The sequence below is a fragment of the Strix aluco genome, chromosome 5 (assembly GCF_031877795.1).
Source record: "Strix aluco isolate bStrAlu1 chromosome 5, bStrAlu1.hap1, whole genome shotgun sequence".
NCBI lineage: Eukaryota > Metazoa > Chordata > Aves > Strigiformes > Strigidae > Strix > Strix aluco.
Window position 1 is genome coordinate 30,214,173 of NC_133935.1, and position 16,443 is coordinate 30,230,615.

General features: G+C 51.9%; 1 protein-coding gene across 1 annotated transcript; it reads right to left on the reverse strand.

Moving 5' to 3' along the window:
• Nucleotides 1-6,265: 6,265 nt before the first annotated feature.
• Nucleotides 6,266-12,826, reverse strand: C1QTNF6 (C1q and TNF related 6). The gene is made up of 3 exons (XM_074826573.1): nt 12,746-12,826; nt 8,633-8,870; nt 6,266-7,015 (listed from the first exon to the last, which is right to left on the reverse strand). The coding sequence occupies exons 2-3, from the start codon at nt 8,862-8,864 to the stop codon at nt 6,468-6,470; spliced, it is 780 nt and encodes a 259-aa protein (XP_074682674.1). The 5' UTR covers nt 8,865-8,870; nt 12,746-12,826; the 3' UTR covers nt 6,266-6,467.
• Between the last annotated feature and the right edge of the window lie 3,617 nt (nt 12,827-16,443).

The window sequence follows — 16,443 nt, forward strand, 5'->3', positions numbered from 1 at the left end:
CACCAGCATACCACATGGAGAGCAGCAGGAATCACGGCAAAACAAGGGCTTGGGAGGTGTTTTGCACTGTGCATGGAATGGTAATTCTGTGGGCCCTTGGCCCAGAAGATCTGCTGAATTGCTGCCTGTGACTGCAGGGGACAGGGCTTGGTTACCTGGGAAGTCCTTTCTAGTGATCTGCCTCATTCCACTACTTCAAGAGAAGAATTGAGGACACATGGGGGAAAAAAAAAAAGTGTCTGTAGGAGGGAATGGGAGGATGGCATAAGCCCAGGAAACCATGCATGGAGCAAACAGGAGAATGCAGCGAGCCTCAGGCACCCCATGGAAGATGCTTTGCTCAAGTCTTGCTCTAGGACATTGTTGTGTCAAACACCTGGAGGGTAGTCTGGACTTCAGAGCAGGCGACCAGAACAGTGAAAATGATGCCTGCAGGATGTGTGTCAGTTAAACAGGAGACCTGTTGTCCTCCTTTTTATCCCTGGGCATTTTCTTCCCCTGGCTACTTTGAAGCATTTTAACTGTCCTCAGTAGCAACCAGTGAGGCTTGGACGCATCTGCCACCTCAGAGGTGCACTGCAGTTTTCATTGTCTGGGCTCCCTGGCAGTTGAGGCACTTCATCAGCTTTAAGGCTGATGCAGGTCAGCCTCACTGCTCAAAGACATGGATGCAAGTATGTTCATGTGAATCAAGAAACAACCCAGCCCCTTGCCTCCCGCTCACCCAGGCCTGCATTCCCAGCCTTCCCAGGTGGATGGGGAACCCCCTACTCCTTAGCTTCTCCAACCCAAGAGCTCTCTATCCTGCTCCCTTCCATTTTAGCCATTGCAAACAGAATCTGGGAAAGGTGGGAGATTTTGCAATAATTCCCCAGTCATCTGTGAGTTGTGACACAAACTCAAGAGATGGGACAGTCTGTGGGTTGAGAAACTGTCAGAAGCCTCAGATTTAAACCTTCTGCCCTGGCACTCACAGTGGTATAACTGCAGGGAGAGAGATCACAGAGGTCTTGTGGAAAAAGAGGTGAGGGAGCTGTGCTTGTACTGAAGAGGCTTGGAGCCTCAGCCCTCCTCTACCCACCTCCTGATAGCATCTTCAGAGTGAGCCAGGTTCACAAAGGGCAACAGTTTCCGTTGCAGGAAAGTGAGAGATGTCCATATGGGGCTGGTACATGCGTGTGTATACATGTGTGGGTGTCATAGCAGAGTGCACATCGAGCTGGCCTCTGAAGCCCGACATGGTTCAGCAAATGCCCATTTTCCCACTGTGATCAGAGGAGGGCTATGCCACCCATGCAAGGTGGTGGAACAATCGCCCTTGGCAATGCAGCTGTGCCCCACGATCCACACAGCCACGGGCAGGGTCCACATCTAGCCCTTTGGGCCCAACAGCATCCCCCAGCCAGCAATGGGAAAGGGGAGGTGAGAAAAAGGAGATCTGGGGCAGGTTCAGCCCGTTGCTGGCATGTGGCTGTTATGGACTGGATTGGAGGCAGGGGCTCTGCTTGCAGCACTGGGTGGTGTTGGCTGGGGTGTTGCATCACCCCCTCTCCCTCCCTGGACTCTGGGAGATAAACATGGCTGAGGCGTGGGTGAAGCAGGTTGTCTGGGTGGTTTGGGAGGAGCAGGCTGGAGCAGAGGGGAAACAGTGTGGCAGCCCTCTGAATGGTTCACAAATCCCTGATGTGGGGCAGGCCCTGCACCATGGCTGGAAGTTGGGGCAAGGCTCGAGGGGCTGCCAGAGACCTTTCCCATGGCTGCCCCACCTGTGACAAATGATCAGGGGAGATGCAGAGCCAGGTCCTACTATCCTGTGCCCATTTTCCCAGGTGCTTTGGGTGCAGGCATGTCCACCTGTGCCCATCTCAGTGCCCCCAGTAGGGTCAAAGGTCTTCTTTTATATTCCTTTTCTTGCCTTGCTTCTCCCTTCCCCTTTCCCACAGCTATCACAGGGCAAGGAACAGGACCTTCAACTTCTCCTGAGCTGGTCCTGACATGCACTTTCTTCCCCAGAGACAGCATCATATCCTGCCCTTTACCTCCTCTCTACCTGTTCTCCCCCACCCCCCACCCCCCACTTTCTTACCTGTAAGACCACAAACCCACAGGAAGCCAGTTTAAAGAGACAACCCCTTGGAAGATACCTTGAACAATCTTGAGACATGGCCACAGAGCCCTTTGTAACAGAGCTTGGACCTGTCTTTCAGCAGAAAAGAGAGGCATGGCCCCAGGGGTAATGCTGTAGCTGTCCACCCCAGGGCATGCTTCTTGCTTCACCCAGGAGAGAGGCTGTCACCATCCCCAGGCTCACATAACACAGGGCAGCTCCATTGCATGAAAAGGACCCAGTCGTGGGGTGAATGAAGTGAATGGAGGTCTCGTGGCCTTCAGAGCATGGCTGCACCCACAGGCAGGGCAGCAAGGCTGGTCTCACTCAGTCTAGCCCTCATTCCTTCAGCAGCATTGCAGGGTCCACCTTGCCTGAGCTGAGCCTCACCTACAGCAGCTCCCCAGTCAGGCATCCATGGTGTGATGGGTGACACTGGCTACAGACCCCATCTCTCACCATGCATTTTAGCCCCAAGGGATTTTGCTGAAGAGACTCTTCAGGTGGCAATTTCCTCTCCAAGTGGGAAGGCTGAAGGATTAAATCATAGAAAACTTTTCTAGAACTTCTGGCTACACATTTTCACTTCTCCCTCCTCCCTCACCCCTCTCCATTTGTAAGTGTGACAAAGTCACCTCCAATCTACCAGCATCTCACCTCAAGGGGCCAGGAACATGCACAAGTGCAACCACTGCACTTCCTGAGGACACGTTTCTATCTGCTTCCTCAGAAGTAAATAAAAAATGCAAAGAAATCTGGGCTCTGACCTGACAGAGTATTGTATTTGCTAGAATATATATCTCCCTAGTTCTGTACCTGACACAGGGCCAAAGAGGCCTGTAAGGATGTGTATGATTATGTTTTCCACCCCTTGCCAAACAAAGCGTCTGGTATATGTCAAACCATAGGAGAAACTATGCGAAGATGAATTAAACTCAAAACAGAAGGTCCTATATGGGCATCTCCTCTTGTTTTCTTGTCCATTCCTCCATTTCATCAGGAGTCCTCTCAGTCCAAACCCCAAAGATGCTAAACAAAACCCCACTTACCTCTTCAACTTGCACTGAGACCTCCAAAAGGCATCCCCTTGTCTTTAGGACTCTAATTCTCCTAGATCTTCCACTCAAGCCTCCAAGTCTCCACTCCCCCCTCATGGTTCCCCATTTCTGCCAACTTTATGGGCAATCACAACTTGTCTTTCCACCTCTGCCCTGAACGTCAATCCTTTCTCATCACACACAGGTCCTCCAAAAATGTGTGTCCAGCTTAACTCTGGAACTGCCACTCACGCCATTGTTAGCAAGCACAAGTGTCTAGTCAACAGTTAGATGTTCCTCTTACATCTGTACTTCCTGGCTTTCACCTCTTGGCAGAGAAAAGAGAAACACCACAGGGAAAATAGAAAACACACATGCTTACTAAGTATTTGATAGAAGGATGTGCTAAAAATTTCACAAGATAAAGGGTCTGATCCACCCTGAAAGAACCCCAGCATTAGCCCAAGCTTCCTCAATATAATTAAGTACTTGAATCTTACAACCCATTGTATTGTCCTGGGATTTTTTTGGTAATTTCCAAAGAATCTTTCCTTGAATTTGCTCAAAGCTTTCCCAGCAAAGAGGAGAGGGTTGTCATAATTGGAAGGGTTCAAGCAATAAACATCTTTAAGTCTCCACAAAGGAAACAAACAGAAGATTGCCAAGGGTTGCTCAGGGAAGTTTCAGAGCTGAGTTAGACTTTGTACCTGTCTCTTTCAGGTCAGTGTCTTTTCTATCACACTACTCAGTGATAACCAGAGTTAGAAGGAATAGTCTGGGAGGGAAAAGCAGATCTAAGTGCAAAACAACGAGGGAAAAAAGTTTAATACCACTGAAAAAAAAAATATATATACAAAAGTTCTTGGAGTTTGGTTTTGTAACATAAAGCACCATTAATTCCACAGTACGTTACAACTCAGCCTACTACACCTTCCAGAAAGCACCCAATACCCCTGAAATCTGATTTAGCACCAAGGGATTGCCATCTTGTTTAGCACCAAGAAGCCTGTTAAACACATCCTTTGGTCCCCCTGCCCTCCTCTCTCATGTGCATCAGGCACCATCCGGCTGCTCATGGGTAGAACATGAGACCTATCACTGGCATTCAAACACCAAATAGAAAAGGAGGAAGAAGAAAATTTGTTTCTGGAGATATTCAGTGTTAGAGAGGCTTGCTTCTCTTCAGGGAGATGCAGGGGCACTATACACTGTAAATAGACAATATCTGGGTTTGCAGCCTGCTGAGGAAGAGAGAAAGGGATTCACTCCTGAGCATCACCTACCTCCAGAATGTTGCTTCCTCTCTACTGCCTGAAATCCTGTCTCTGAGCAATGCCACATGCTTGACCTGCTAAGGGAGTGGAAGAAACTCACAGTGTCCTTTAGTTCCCATGTTATCATCGTCACATTTTCCTGGGAAAAACCCAGATTTGCCTCAGTGAAACTTTTTTTTTATACCCATTGCCTCAGTGACAGTGGTGGGGAGGATCCAGGACAAAAAGTGTCTGAAACTCGTTCCAGTCTGTACTGCTTCCTTAGCAAAGCAGGGAGGGTAAGTAAACAGGGCAAGAGAGAAAATATCCTGCAATTCTCTCAAGTTCATTTTTAATATTTAGCCTGAGTCCCTGTGCCTTTGCCATCCTGGGCTGAGTGTACCAGACCTAGTCCTGTATAATGATGCATATCTCCTATGGGAGAGCTCTGGTAGTCCCAGGTGCTATAGACCATGGCTAATCATGAGACCGCAGAAGCTAGGTAAGTCAGAAGACTTCATTATCAGTGATGGGCAGAGGAGAAATACAGTTTCTCCTGCTTTTCCTGTCCTGAGACAAAAACCAGACAAGTCTTGGCACTGCTGTTTACAGGAGCATCACAACATGCAGAAGTAGGTTTCCCAAAGTGCTGAGCCAGTGTCACATGGTCTCCCAGGACCATAGCAATCCCAGAGGGATGCGAGTGACAGCAGTGTCAGACCAGTACAAACGGTACTAGAAAACTACTGCTGGCACTCCTTTCCCATTGCAACATCTCCAACCTGACAAGAGTAGTGTGAGTTTGGTTTAGCCACATGCTCTCATGAGATGATTGCCAGAAAAGGGCACAGAGCATGTGGCAGGGAAGCTTTTAACCCTGGGGTGAGGTGTTGTAGTCTCACCTCTACCTCTTTTCCATCACAGAGGTAAAGAGGTGCCAACCTGACCAAGTTTGGAACTGATTTAAGTGCAATTGCCCTTACAGCCTCCAGCTCAGGTCCCTCAATACCAGTGTGGGAGAACCACCTTCAGAATGACAATGTAATGGCATGCAGGAGCCAGGGCCTGAGTCTCCCCTGTGTTAGAGATGACTGCCGATACCAATGGAAGGGCATGGGTGCACCTCTGCCAAAGAAAAGAGCAGATTCGGGTTCACTGTCTGGACTAGCTTCCCACAGTTGGAGAACCAAGACTGAGTAGCATGCCAGAGGAAGTTTGGGAGAGAGGCTTGGTAGGATTGTTACCACTTACAGGGTTGTCTCTCTCTCTCATTCTGTACTTATGATCCCTAATGGGAATAGAGTGGTGGACTTTACTGATTCAATGGCAGATGCCTCTGAAGGGTCTGGCTGAGTGTCTGGCTCTTCATCTCCTCAAAGATTTAGAGCTAACACAGAGAATAATCCCACTAGGCCTAGATTTTACAGTCAGCCTGGACTCTGTGACCCAGAAGAGTGTCTAAGGAAAGCCAATGACATACTTCAGAAGGCCAACAGTTCCCTTTCTGGAAAGACAGTACCATCTCTCACTGCTCCTATATCTTCCTTGTGTTACAGGAGGCCATTGGACCCCAGTCAGCTCTCCAGACTACAGGTGTGAGAGGTGACATTAAGGCCACGTTGCAGGCTGCAAACCCGACATGTCTAGTTGGGACAGAGAGGAGCCAGGATGCACCTGGGCGGTGGGGACTTTCTAGCCCTTTCTACAGGAGTCCTTTGTGTATGAAGCCCCAAGGATGGACACATCCCCAGGAGCACCATTTTAACTTTCCTCCTGCTCTAGGACCCTAAATGCCAGACACAGCTCACCGGCAGATTGAGAATAAGCCAATAGCCTAAATTGGGCTCATGAGGTGAGGGGGAAAAAGATGGTAGTGTCATGCTGTAAGTGGACAGATAAAGGCCTGGCAACAAGAGAGCGTGAGGTGGGAGCCAGTGCGGCAAGTTTCACACTCTGCCTGAGACTTGACAGGCCCATTTCCAAGTGATTTGCAGTGGTTGTGGGCAGTAAAGAGAGAGAGAGAGGAAGGAAGGAAAAGGCCAAAGAGGCTCCAAGGAGGAGGAGTGGCAGTTAGTCAAGGCTGGGCTTGACCAGGTACCCACTGAAGGTGATGTACACATCAACATCATCACTGTAAATGGCATTCTCCCGCTCCCGCTTGTAGAGCCTCACCCAGATCTCATCATTTTCCTGAAGCTCCAGCATGAGGGTCTGGCTCTGCATGATGCTGCGGTCACTGGGTTGGGCATACAAGATGACTGCCTCTTCTTCGTTGTGCATGATGTGCATGTAGGTCTCCTTAAAGTTCCAGGTGTGGACATTGAGGCTGAAATAGTAAAGTCCACCTACATAGCAGTAAAATTTGCCATTGAACATGTCAAAGTGGCTGTAGAGGTTGACGAAGACGGTGTCAAAGATCAAGACCTGGAAGCCCTCACTGCTGTGCAGTGCTTTTTTGCGACCGACGGAGAATGCAGCATACTGATGTTTGCAGGGGTCTCCCGCTGTGCCCATCTGTCCTTTACTGCCTTTCTGGCCCTGGGCACCTCTCTCACCTCGTGGTCCTTCTTTGCCCCATTTCCCTGGCATACCAGGCTCTCCCCGGTCTCCTTTCTCTCCTGCAAGAGGAAGCAGAGGACACAACTCCTGTGTGATACCAGACGTAAAAGTGGTGGTGAGAAAACCTAATGAGGAGGCAGAGGAATGCTCAAGGATGGGGCAATGTCAGAAGAAGGAACGCTCGTGAGGGTCACAATATCATTGTGCTTCATGGGAAAGGAGCTAGCGGAGCTGAGTACGACCGGGGTCTCTTCTCTTATGAACTCCTTGCTCATCACATGATACGGCCTTGCTGGAGGCAGTAGGACCTGTCCCAAGGAGACTTCAGCCTGAGAGGGATGAGAGTGCAAAGTACCACTGGGGCTTTTTACCTCTTCTTCCTCCTCCACACTCCTTTACCTCCATCACAGCCCCTGCCCTCCTACACCCCTATGACCCAATTATCCATGCAGTGTGCACACCGTTCTTGCTGTAGGCTGGAGAAGGGGAAGAAGTGCTAATGCCTGTGGGAGAATATGACTAGAGAGAGAGAGTGAGGTGGGTCAGAGGCAAAATATCCAAGTCAGACTTGGCAGATGGTGTGGTGCAAGCTAGAGGACTGGTACTTTGACAATACCAGCATCCTTTGGGCATCCTTTATAATTAATACTGCAGTTCTACCCTGGGGTTTGTGCGCTGCCTGTCACACGCTTGGGCAGGCATCAATACAGAGAAAGAGCAGCACCAGAACGTACTTTGTGTATAGAAAGAAGAGATGGGGGTCAGAGGAGCCTCCAGCACAAGTGACAGCATCCCAAATTTGTACCTTGTTCTTTCCCTCCTCTCCATCCCTGGCGTGGTATTGCAGGTACCCCTGCAACACCCGACTCCAGACCAGGCCTCTATCTGCCCCAGACACACTTCTGAGCTTTGATGGATTGCAGCTATTTCCAGGCTGGGCAGGGAAGGGGGAGCATCTGCCCAGCTAGCCCAGAGGAACCACAAAGCAATGATAAATGAGCGGAGCAGAATCCAGCTGGGAACGGGCTTTTGCCCACAGCAAAGACTAAAAGGAGAGGCCTGAAGGGAGGAGCTGATCTAAAACAGGGAGCCTTTTCCCGTTAGCCAAGCCAGCCACAGCAGTGTGGAATGAGCTGGAGGTTACTGCCAGTTAGCCTGGAGGTGCTTGCAAATAGCTGCTGCCTCCCCTTGCCCTCCACCATCTCCAAAATGCATGTGACCCGTGGAGTTGGAGAAGGTTTTCCCACAGACTTCCTGGGTGCCAACGCCTACCCTCCAAACATGCTTATTTTGCAGCTGGATAGAGACTGCACCTTCCCTCAGGCACTACAGGACTCTGGAAGTCTGAGGCAAGGAAGGTGTCCTCCCAGCTTGGCAAACGGCTGCCACTGCCACTCCTGTGCTAGCAGGGAGGAAGAGCTGGTGGCAGGCAGCATCGTGAGACACAGAGGTCACAGCACAGATATGCACTGACTTCCCTCCCCACAGGCTACTCTTGATCACAGCACAAAATATCTAAACCCTGGGCACAGTGTGTGTGGGCACATACGCTTCAGGATGGCATCTGGCAGTCTGTTAACATGACCAGCATGCCAGCAACCCAGCTGTCACCTCCACTACAGTGACACCAGTCCCTGAGCAGGCCTTGGCATCCTGGGGCCAAGACGGGCACTTACCCTTCAGTATGGTGATGTTGATATAGGGACGGACCTCCGGCATTGGGTAGGGCAAGTGGTGGTGGCTGAGAGGGAGCGGTGGGGCTTCTGTGGAAGAGTCCAGTGGGTCACAACAGCGCTTGCAAGCACCAGGGGCTGGTTCTGTGAGGTTGGGTTCATCAGTGGGTGCCCCAAGTACAATAAGAGGGAGAAGAAGGAAGGCCAGGGGTGTGCGCAGGTAAATTATGTCCATGGTGACCTGGGAAGAATCAAGGAAGTGCCAGAGTGAGGTATAAGAAGGGGAGGACATGGGGGATGGAGCACAGATCACCACAAAACATCTTTCTGTGGCTGGAGCCAGCAGTGGGATGAAATGGCATTGTCCTGTGGAGGGAGTTCACATGCTTGCAGTCCCTGCAGGTTCAAGGCTGCAATCTGAGTAGCAACCGCATGGCCTAAGAGCATGCCCCATGCCCTTCTGCCCAGACCAATGGAGACTAGGTGCTAACCCTAGAAGAAGGCTTGGCCCTCACTAGGCAAACCACTGGAGCCACTAGAAGGTTCAGTCCCCAGGCTGGGATAGAGGAAGGAAACATGGCAAACCACACGGCCCCTTTAGCAAAAGCATGCTCTGGTAGGCTGCTGACTCTGTGGGGAGGGCTGTAAAAACCTTCTCCAGTCCTCCAGTCACTAGGTATCAACTCTTTGCAGGAGTCTAATCCAATGATACCCCTGTCCCAACAGGAGTCTGACCCACATCTCTCTGCAGAGAGGTTCCTTCTCCTGTGGGCTGGGAACTTAACTTCAGCCCCCCTCCTTCCCCCCACCAAATCCCATTCCTCTCTGTGCCTCAGCCCCCTCCCACCAATGCTCAGTTGTGTTCTCAGCCAGACCCCAGCACCTTTCCAAAGGGCTGCTTGGCTCCTCTGAGAGGACCAGGCACTGCAGGCCTTTGCAGACAGACCAGAGGGGAGCTGCTCCGCTGCAGAGGGCGAAGGAAGCAAAGCTCGGAGCAGGCAGCCTGCAGAGAAGTATGCTTACGAAACATAGACACGCAAACAAGCTGAGAAAGCCCCTTTCCCAGCCTCTGCCCCCCTTCCCTCTGCCTGCACCCCAGCGCAGCATGGCAGCTCACCCCAGAGGCTGAGGGCTCCCCTCTTTGCTTCCCAGCCCCTGCTCCTGGGCTCCCCTCCGCCTGCAAAGACAGCCTCCGGGCCCATGGCTTTAATAAAGCTGGCTCTTGGCACAGGCACTGCTCAGTGCTGGCTGGGTGCACAAGCTGGGCTTGGACCTGCTCCCTCCCCTCTCCTCTCCCTCCCTTTCCCTCCCTGGCTTTGGGCGCTCTCCACTGCAAACTGGCTTGAGGCTTGCGTTTCAGTGCCTTTTAACTCTTTCCTAGGTAGTGCCTTTTCCTTATCTATGGTTTTTGTTTGTTGTTTTTTCTGCCTTTTCACTTCCAAACAGCCTAGCCCTGGTCAGCAAAATACAGGTAGCACAGATTGCACCCCGTGCAAAGGGTTGGCAGGCGGCAGAGCAGTGTCCCTCCCTGAGCGTCTCAGACTGGGCAAGGTGAGGTGCATCGGTGCAAGAGACAGACTTTCCTTCAGGTGGGATGGTACAGAACTCTGCCCTCACTCCTTTTCGTTAGTCCCTTGTCCCGTGCATTAACCCTTCACTTGGCTGGCCATGCTCTCTCCCCAGCTGTGCCTCTCCCACTCATAGTCCCCAAACTACATCTTTCATTCTGCCCTGCATTGTTTCTTCTGCACGTAACTGTGGCTTCTCGCTCCAGGCATGATATTTCTAGCAGGCTCATCTGCCAACTGGGAGAGGCATCAGTTTTTTTCCCTCACCGGTCATCCCCTCCTCCTGGGCAGGGCCCCAGGCCTTGCACTCTAGTACACATCATCATCCCCCGTCACATCCCACAGTTAGGTCCCAGGCTGAACGGGTGTGTCTGGCCTGAAGTGGGAAGCTGCCTGCCAGCAAAGCTGAGGACTTGGAGCAAACCCTGGCCATGATCTTTGCCCCCAGCCTGGCACCCAGCTGATGTGCTTGTGCTGTTGGGGTGAGCACTCCGTGGTTGCACCAGAACCTGGGAATGAAGGGTATTTTGGGGGGGGGGAAGACTGCAGAGGGGGACAGGCAGGAGACTTTTCTTACACTGCAGAATCTTGGGAAGAGCATTTTGGGGATCCTACCCTGCAGCAAAACTGGATTTGGGAACTTATACCCCAGGGGGTGCACATATGTATCTTTGGGAGGCAGAAGTAAGGATGAACAATAGCTCTCTTCTGCGGGCACCAGAAGCGCCAAGTCAGCAGTCCTGCAATTTCCAAGAGAAGCTGGAGAAGGCTCCAAGGTTTCTGAGGGTGAAAGGGTTTTGTGTGTGTCTATGTGTGCTTGGACTTTTTTTTTTCTGTTTTCCTCTCCCATTTGTTTGGTTTTGGAATGGGAGGCCCCGCTTCCCAGAGTGGCTGGCGTTTGGCAGGACCCCAGCACCACTGGAGAAGCAAGCGGAAAACTCTGGGAAAATATGTGCTGCAAGCTGGGGGGAAGGGAGGAAGGGGGGCTGTGAGGCCTGGAGATATTCTCAGGCTGTCTGTCAGCCTGGAGCTCAATGAACATGGACCGAACATGTCTCCCAGCTGTGGCAGAAAGAAGACCAAGAAATTTACTGCTGTGTTCATGAGTTCCTCTAGCCAGGCTCCAGCACTGCCATGCAATGAGACCCATTGCAAGTCTCCCACATCTGCCTGTGCCTCAGTTTCTCCTGCTGGAAAATGAGAGGGGGAAAGGTTGGGCAACACGTCTCGCTAATGGAGCCTTGTCAGCAGACAGAAGCAGGTTTTTGTCATCAGTTGTGTGGTCTACTCTTGCCTGCTGCTGGTGGGGATTTTGGCAGCTGACAGTACTATTGAAAGCCAATAAATTTTCTGGGGTGCATGAAAACTTAGAGATTGACACTGAAGACAAAGTTCCTCTGTCCCATCAAAAACGTTGCAGTGCCTCACTCCCTCAGGTTTTCCTGCCTGACTTATTTTCAAACATGACATTACCCCCTTCTGCAGCTCTCAGCCTTATGTCTGGCCTCCTCTACCTTTCCACGTAGCAGAGAGGCCATGGTCCTCATTTCTGTCCCACATTTCCATCTGCACTCCCAAGTTGCTCCCAACCAAGCAAACGTTCTTCATGGAGGACCTCATCAGCTGGGGCCTTTGCCTTTGTCTCATCTGACTGCAAGAACAGCTCACAGTGGGCAGTGAGCAGGACTTTGTGTTTAATGTCTTGTCTGAGCTGAAAAGGGACCCACAGGGAGCCAGCAAAGACATGCACTGGTGGCATTGCCCAGCTGGGCAGCAGTTTATGCCAGTAGAGACACTTTTGCCAGGGTAATATCACCCTGCTTCCTGAAGGGAACTGGCTGTACCAGCAACATTTTGCCAGGGCAGCCACATTTGCAGAAGGCTTTGGCTTGTATGGCCAAGATACGAGTTTTGAGAACACTATCCAATAACTCTGTGCCAGCCACTCTTTTAAGTGTAACCCAAGCCTGAAGGCACCTTGTGTGCTCAACAATCTTCCCTCTGCCTCATCACACACTCTGCCTTGGAGGCAGCCCAGGGAAGCTCTGGCCACATTGGACTGCAACAATCCCTGCTCAAAAGCAGCTGCTTCCTCCTCCTTCTACATTTCCTCCCTTCTCCTGCAACCCCCCCAACATGGGCAAAGCAGGGGGTAAATCCTGGCTCTTCCCAGTGACTGCTTCCATCCTATTAACCTTCTCTACCACAGGTACAGAAGGAAGCAAATGACTTTGATGTTTTCTCCCCTTTCCAGCCCCTGTGTACAGCTCAGTTGCCCTGCTGCACATGTGGATCCCCTGCCCTGCTACACATACTTGCATCCACACACAAACATCCACACACTCATCCTTCATGGCTCCTCCCTCACCAAAACATCTGGAGCAAAGGTATCATCAACACCAAGAAGCAGAGAAACAGCTCCTTCTCTTCCCCTTCCTGGCTGCTTCTCCTCCACCACAGCTGCTTTCCCTTTCCCATTTTCCCCACCCCTCTGCCCCCCCTCTCAAAGAGCATCGCAAACTGGGAGGGGAAGCGGAGGACCTCTTACCTCCGCTCCCCTCCGGAGGGGGTCCTGCGTTGGATTGTCCGTATCCTCAGCTGCTCCTGGTTAGCAGTGAAGGGAGAGAGGGCTGGTGGGGCCCAGCTGACTCCAGCCAGATGCTCGCCAAGTGCTCTTATGTAATTACTGTCTTTTCCATCCTGCCTCCAAGGCCTTTGTGAGTGCCTCCCCCGCCCTGCGCTGGCCCGTGTCAGTCTTGGCTCTCCCTCCCTCCCTCCCTCCCTCCCTTCTTCCACCCACCCCGCACCACATCACGATTTGCTCAGCTCAACAGCTGATTCCTTCTGGAAGCAAAGTTCAGGCTTTTGGCTACTGCTGTTGCTACCCTTGGAATGAGAGCTCACGTGTTTCAAGAGCTGGGAAGCACTGCTCTGCACTCGCCTCCTCTCCATCACTGCCCGACCGCTGCCAGGTACCTTTGCCTCACTCTTCTGTAGTGCCTGAAAATGGGGAGGGGTACACTTGAGATATGGAAAGGTGGCAGTGTGTTTTTATGCTTCAACACTTTGGGGTGCCCTTGGGTTACGCTGTAACAGCAGCTGACCCTCTGCTGTATCATCTAGATGATCTTGCTGATCATCTAGCCAGGCTGCAGAGGGGATTTGGAAGACTAGATGACCTTTAAAGGTCCTTTCCAACCCAAATTATTCTATGATTCTATGATAAGACAAATCTTTTCCAGTCTGTGGACTCCACGGCTGTGCACGAGGCTTGTGTAACAGCCAGGCCTTGTTACCCAAGAGCACCAACACGGTATAAAATTACTGGCTTAGAATATCTTGTACGTTGCTGAGGATGGGCAGGGCTGTTGGATGTCAGCTGCATGGCTACATTTCTCTCATAACTTCTGCCCGTGTGGGGCCTGGACCAACCAGGAATGACACGTTCCCTGGCTTTACACAGGCTGCTGCTGAGTTTGAAGGCGCTTCTGCCAGCAGGGATTTCTGCTGTGGGCTGCTCCGTGGCCTGGACTGTCTCACACAGAGATCAAGGCCTGGCAAAGCTGCTAGATTTTTTGCTGTGCATTGCTGAAATGCCACGTGGCTGAGGAGCAGCTGGAAAAGCTGTTCACCTGTACTCATCGCTAGAGCAAAGATGTTGGTAGATCTAGCAGTCTCCAGCACTAGGCATGAAAGCATGAGCTTCTCTCCCACTTCCCACTGCCCCCACAGCTAGTCCGAGACAACCACATGTCTGCCAGACACAGCTGAATGGTGTATCAGAGACTGGCTGACAAGCTGCATCAGTTGGAGATGCCTTGCAGCTAAGGGCACATCACCCAGGCTGCCCTTCTCCCCATAGGCAACTTTTCCAGCTTCAGTGTCCCATCTCTTACCTCCACCTTGTGACCCTGCTTATGAGACCACTGAGACAAGAAACTGGGCCAGTATCCACCCCAAACTCTGGCATGTGACTACAAGTGCTAACCCTGCTGCAACCAGCAAGACTTGGCTGCCTTGTGAGCATCTAGGCCCAAAAGCTTGGCTGGGTGGGAGATACCAGGTGACACCGTAGCCTGTCTGAATCAGTTCTTAAAAATAACCTTCAGCTGAGCCTGCTGCCTTCTGCTTCTCTGCATGTGAATGCATCTGAACATCTCCTCCTCCCATCCACTCCTATGTAGACCCAGGAGTTTTTACCCCAGTGCTGTCCTCTCCTACACACACTCTCCTGTCCTGAGCAGTTATCAACAATAGATCACTACTGAGGGGCATCTCAACTCTCACAAGGCATGCTAAGAGAGGTAGACAGTGATTAGGGCAAGAAAATTTTCTCCAGAGGTACCCATGAGCTTTCTCACTAAAGAAACAAGCTCTTTGTGGCAAGAGGGGGCAAGCTGGTGTTTAAGAGCTCACAGAAACTCTTGGATCTGTGATGGGTACTTCCCACTAAGGGAACCAGCCTGACACTGGTGGGGTTTGAAACAGAGAGGTTCCACCATCACTTGGTAGCACTGTCTTGTGTCTGGTCCTAAAACCAGTAAACAGGACAAGAGTCCTGCCACGTTTTCTGGCCCTCTGATCCAGCACGAGCATGTTGATCCCTCCCTCTCCAAGGCACGGGGCACAGGTGTTGTTCGATGCCCGTGCAGCAAAGCTCGATGCTTGTCACAGCAACAGATCTCTGTTGCGACTGTATGATGCCTTGCAGCTGCTACAATGCTTCTGAGGGTGTAACAGAGGGCTCTGCGTGGATTTCCAGGCCCACAACCTGCATGCTGAATACGTGGGATTTCCAGGAAAGCAGTGGTGTCCGAGAGGCGTCCCGACGAGAATCCCGACGACAATCCCTTATGTCTGCGCTCAGCAGCACACCGCGCGGTGTGCAGGGACCAGCCATTCTGCAGGCTCCCGCCGAGCACAGCCCTGCCTCAAACCGGGGACGTTTCCAGGTGAGAAAAGAACAGAGGTGAGACAGGCGGGCAGGGCTCCCCCCGTTCCTCCCGGCCCGGTCCCCGGTTGCCGCCCGCCCCCTGCCGTTCGCGCCGCGCCCCGCGTCGCCTCCTGCCCGCCCCGGAGGGGCTCGGGGCAGCGCCGGGCAGGGCAGGGCAGGGCAACCCCCTTGTCCTGCCCACGGGTGCCACCTGCGGCCGAGGGCAGGCAGGGACGGGGGGGTCACGGCCCTCCGTCCTCTGCAAACTCCCCCCCCCGCCGGTCCGCAGCCGCTCCGGTGAAAGACCGCTGAAGGAAATAGTGATGGGGCACAGCCCGTGCGCGCAGGGTCTGTGAGTCAAGGCGTCTGTACTTCCTTCACACACGGTCCTGTTTGTCACGTATCGAAGGACATCCTGCAGCCCAGGCACGTGTCTTTAGCTGGCTGCATTGACGTGACGCGTATCTCCGTGTGTGTGTTTGTGCATGATGCAGTGTGAGATCTGAGCGAGCCGGCTGCATTGTGCATGGCGTTTGCATATTTTATGCTTGGGAAGGCAAAGAACACCAAGTTTTCATGAGCAAATATTTGCATATTTTCCACTCATTCACGCAGATAAAGCATTTCAATTCTCTGTTCAATCCTCGGGAGAGCCAGGAACATCTTTACAAGGGCCTGTTTCCCATTTTTGTATCTCCCTGTCTATCGGCTACCCTATTTCAACAACTGATTAACTGCTTCCTGCCCTCTCCCCACACCCTCTTGTTCCACCGTCCCATACAATACCTGAAGCAGAATGTGTCCTGGACAGTTTTGCTGTTGCCTGAACTGAGCTGCTGTGTTGCCCTGCTGACGACAAACACAGTTTCAAATAACATTTAAGTGTGGGCTGTGTTAGTAACAGCCTGGAAATGCACCCTCGCCTCTCCATGCTGGAACCCCTCCCCGGTTACCATTCACTGCCCTTCCAGTTTCTCTCCTGAAGATCCACTGCAGAGCAAAAAGGTCACATGGACTGGGTCTGAAGCTGGCCCTGGCCACTGTTGGGCTGACAGAAATGTGCTTGGGTGTGCATGTATGGTGGGTCCCTGTGCAGGGAGGATCATTTGCAAGGTCCAGTTGTCATCTCCCAGTTTTAGCCCATGCCCGGGCTGTGTGTATGAAGGTGTACGTGTGTTGTGTTCTTGCGTTCATGCTTAGGTGTATATCTGGGTACATGTGCATCTGTGTGGGTGGCCACATATGGTCTCATGCACACGTAGAGATACTTGAATCAAAGCACCCACAGACATGAATATGTATATATATTTATA